Source organism: Cyprinodon variegatus, unplaced genomic scaffold, assembly GCF_000732505.1.
Source record: "Cyprinodon variegatus isolate N-32 unplaced genomic scaffold, C_variegatus-1.0 Scaffold344, whole genome shotgun sequence".
NCBI classification, from domain to species: Eukaryota; Metazoa; Chordata; class Actinopteri; order Cyprinodontiformes; family Cyprinodontidae; genus Cyprinodon; species Cyprinodon variegatus.
This window is the reverse complement of record NW_015150797.1, coordinates 676,904-681,470: the sequence shown is the minus strand read 5'-3', so window position 1 is coordinate 681,470 and position 4,567 is coordinate 676,904. Positions and strand designations below refer to the sequence as shown.

General features: G+C 35.2%; 1 protein-coding gene across 1 annotated transcript in view; it reads left to right on the top strand.

Annotated features, from left to right (window-relative positions):
• The window catches only part of LOC107091580 (rho GTPase-activating protein 23-like), an 83,313-nt gene that overhangs the window by 67,871 nt on the left and 10,875 nt on the right, over positions 1 to 4,567 (top strand). Inside the window, exons 8-12 of the mRNA XM_015385582.1 lie at positions 1,618 to 1,726; positions 2,908 to 2,947; positions 3,028 to 3,165; positions 4,027 to 4,335; positions 4,416 to 4,477. Of these exons, the coding sequence (XP_015241068.1) occupies positions 1,618 to 1,726; positions 2,908 to 2,947; positions 3,028 to 3,165; positions 4,027 to 4,335; positions 4,416 to 4,477 (658 nt within the window). The remainder of the gene's footprint in view (positions 1 to 1,617; positions 1,727 to 2,907; positions 2,948 to 3,027; positions 3,166 to 4,026; positions 4,336 to 4,415; positions 4,478 to 4,567) is intronic.

The following is a 4,567-nucleotide window of genomic DNA, read 5'->3' as shown; positions in this document are numbered from 1 at the left end:
ACATGTTTGAGCCCTTGCCTCGCAACGCTGCCAGTTCTGTTAGCTCTACGCCTGCTGAAGACACAGACGTCCATCCCTGTGAACACTGGGACGGAACTCAATGGGAAAGGAAAGGATTCTGATTTCAACCGTTGCATATATTAGCTGCAACATATGAATCAAGATGCTATGACCAAAAAAAATTGATTGACAGCTAACCGTTGATATATGATTGGCTGAATTTAGGTGTTCAGGCTGACGTATAACTAACTGGCCTGCAGAAGATAATGGGGGAAAAAAGGTTTTTTCTTTTTAAATAGAAATTTTCTAAATTTTGGACAACATCATCTGATAAAAAGTACATTTATATACATGTTTAAGCCGGTATGATCTGACATTTAAATCTGATATCACTACAACCTTAGACAGAGGGGCTGGACTCCGATTTCAGCTTTCAAAACCTACAGTACAGCATTTGAGTTGATTCCTTCCCGCTATCATTGCATGGCCTACAATCTCCCCTAACGACCCCCCTTTCAGAAAACATAGACAGGTATGGGGCATTGCAGGCTAACAAAGAAGCTAAACGACCCCCATTCCAAAGGGGTGGACCCATTCATCCGTTTCTATTTGCATGTTTTCTAAACAAAAACAAGGCTTTGTTGTGCTACTGTATAAAATCTGAAACTCAACGCTATTTCTGACATTTTGAATTGAAAAAGCTTCCTGGATGGGAAGAGAAACGTCTTCAAACTTGGAAACAAAATCCAGTGGATTGTTTTTTTAAACTTTTTCGGAATGACTGTTACCTGGACGGCTGAGAGTGTTCACCAACTCTCACAACTGCTTGTGTCGAACACATCCCTTATTATCAAAGTCAACAAACGTAAAAGCTAGAGAAAATTCCTAGATGCGTTTAGCTAGCACAGCATCACGTTAGCATTGAGCAGCATGAGGTTTAATTAGCTTAGCGGTGTTTCCTGTCCATTAGCTCCTTTCATGGATAGAATTGTATCAAGTAAGTTTACAGCTTATTATAAAAAAAAAAGAAGTAAAAAATACCGTTTAAGTTACTGCAGTATAATGTCCCTTTGGGATTATTAAAGTATTTTTGAATTGAACTATTAACAAGCTAACATAGAGCAGAACAAAAGGATAACAGCATTTCTTTGAGAGTTCATTACTGCTACAAAAACAACAAGCTGCTTCAAACTATTTCAAAACAAGAATCGTTCCATTATGATACATCCCAAAAGCCTCTTAAAAAGGTCTAAGTCATAAAGTCTAATCTAACGGATATGTAATGATAATGCTAATGCTAACGCTGCTGTGAAGCGTCGGGATGCCGTGTTCAGAACAGCAGATTAAAAATCTCTTTGGATTAAACTCAATCTGAAACTGATTAAAAGTTACCACAGATTATATTATATTTCACAACTTCTGTAAAATTATGACCTTTAACCCTAATCTGATTATTGGATTAAACTGTTATCTGATTTTCAATCCAACATAATGAATTAATTTTTGGGGGAATTCCTGTTTATCTGTTTTCACATATTATGATTGTTGCACTATATATTATTTTTGGAGGTAACTGGTGATATTTTAATAAATCAAAGTGTATTATTGTCTGGGTAGGAAGCATTAAAGGTCGCCGCTCCTCGTACCTGCTGGCCATCACCACGGAGCGATCCAAGTCCTGCGACGAGGGACTCAACACCTACAGGGAGGAGGGCCGCGTCATGTCGTGAGTTAATAACTTACAAAAATCCCTACTTGTAGTTTAGATCAACTTCAACAAGTCATGTTTTATCTAATTTTATATAATTATAGCCATTGGCAAATCATGCTATCTACCTGCACCATTTAAAACACACTTATATAAGGACTTTCTAGTTGTTTGTAGATTATTATTTGCAGTGAAACTTCAAACAATGTCACTAAGAGAGCTAATATAGACGATGCAGAAAAAGGTGTTTCACAGTAATCTGTGAAATCTTGCTTTTCAGTTAGAGAGCAATATTTAATAGTGGAATTATATAAAGATATAAACTGCTATGGAGGGAAATCTGATGTAATATTGAAAGCAAAGAACACAATAAAAAAAAAGGAACATTAAAGAACATTATTTCAAAAAAGACATCAAAAAAAATGTCTCAATCAAAATAGGTTTTGAGAAAACTTCTATTTTTTCAGAATTTATTTGATCAAAGCTTTTTTCAGATTCTATTTATTCATTGTTTTTTATAAAAAATTTGTATGTATATCTATTGATTTTTTCGTGTTTTTCAGTTTTTATTTCTCTTTCATTTTTCTGACATCTTGTTTTTGAAAAAGAAAATTTGGATTCAATATAAAAAAAAAATCATATTTATTATTATTTTTATTATTATTATTATTATTAGGTTGTTTTTGTTTTTTTCCCCATTTAATTTTTACATTTTTTTACATCCTATTTTTTTTTAGATAAATATTATTTTAAAGTCTCTTCTTAATAACAAACTTATAATTATAGTTTTTGTGTCTTTTTTCCCTTTTTTCCTCATTAAATTCTTCTATTTTTTTTTTTTTTATCCTATTTCCTATTTTTCAAAAAAACCTGCTGGGAAAGATGAAGTTCCTTTCAGTGTCCTTTCTACTCGCAAGATTTTTCTCAGAGGCTACACTTGATAATGAATTCCCTTCACATTATACATTTCAAATATTAAAAACCTGCTGTTTGCTTTCATTAATTTTGGAAAAATATCTCTCCATAAGCCCCCGCAGGCTGGAGCCTGATAATGAGATTCATTTTAACCTAATGCCGTTTCCAGCAGCTGTAAAAAAAAAAAAACATTTCTATACGAAAATGTGATGTAACACCGAGGATCTGTTTGGCAGATGTTAGTTTTTAATGTTTTTTTTTTGTGTGTTTTATCTGTCCAACAGAAAATTACCAAAAAGAGTGAAGAGCTTCTTTGCTGAGGGGGTGAGTTACTGGAACGGGTTTAATTTGTAAACCAGGTGAAAACATGGAAAACTCTTAACCTCTCGCCTGTTAATCCAAAGTCTTTGGACAGTTTGCGAGCGCAGGAGGACGCCCGCTCCAAACGCCACTCTACATCAGAGCTGGGCACCATAACCTTCAGCGATGTTCGCAAGGAGGGCTGGCTGCACTACAAGCAGATCCTCACCGAGAAGGGAAAGGTACGTCTACCTGCTGCTTCAGACGCCTTGGAAGGCTTTGAAGATGTACAGAGAGAAATATTATTGAAATAAGAAAAATAAAACTGAAAAACGTCGTTTTAAAAAAGGATTTGAGATCAATTTATATCAGCCACTATAAAAATCCATTAAAAAAAAATAAATAAAAAAATTTTGAATTAATTTAAAAATTAAAAAAATTATAAATCCATTGATTTCAGACTCTTTTCCCAAATATATTTGTTTTGTTTTTTCAAGAATCAATTCTTTTATTTCTCGATTGTTTATTCAGATTCTTTTTTTTTTTTCCAGATCTTATTTATTAAAATGTTTTCTCCTTTTTTAAAAAGTTTTTTCAGATTATATTTTTCCATATTTCAGAAGTATAGACGGTGAAATCAGTAAAACAGGATTTCAAAAGAATTCAGTTTGTAAAACTATATTTAAAAAACAATCAAATTAACATTTAAAAAAAAATCTGAAAAAATATTGGAAAAAAAAACATTTGGAATATAAATAAAATTTGAATTAAAGAAACCGAAAAAAGTTTAATTTCAAAATTAAAATTTCAAAAACTACATTTTAAAATAAAACCTGAAGAAAATGAAACAAAACAGAAAATCTGAAAAAAGAAAATGTTTGACAAAAGAGAGAGGAAAAATGAAATCGGAATTGAAAAAATAATTTAAAAATAAAATAGGAAAAATGACATTTGTAAACTAAATCTGAAATAAATAAATCCTGGAAAAGAGTTTTCAGTGACAGTGTAACTAAATAACCTTCTGATGTATTTTCCGGAGTTTTCCGGAGTGCGCTGACCGTTCTATCCCAGCAGAGGTTTAACTCCGCTCCTTGTTTCTATAGAAGGTGGGAGGCAGCATGCGGCCTTGGAAACGTGCCTTCAGCGTCCTCCGCCATCACTCGCTCTTCCTTTACAAAGACAAGCGGGAGGCCGTGCTGCACGCCGCGGGGGCCGGCGGCAGCCAGGACGAACACCCGCCCGTCAACATCCGAGGCTGCCTGATCGACATCGCCTACAGCGAGACCAAGCGAAAGAACACCCTGAGGCTGACCACCCAGGACTTCTGTGAGTATCTGCTGCAGGCTGAAGACCAGGACGACATGCTGGCATGGATCAGGGTCATCAGAGAGAACAGCAAGACGGATAACGAGGTGAGAAAGAGATCAGAGGCTCACAGGTTCCCCGCTCATCTACTCAGGCCTCATTTAGGCTTTCCCTTCCTTCCTTCCAGGAGATCGGTATCTCCAGACAAGCTCTCATCAATAAGAAGCTGAACGACTACAGGAAAAACAGGTCAGCGTGGGCCGCCATGTTCAGGGAAAAGTCTTTCGTTTCCATCTGTAATCAGGTCACTGTGGGCTCGAAGCTTGTCAAAACCATAAT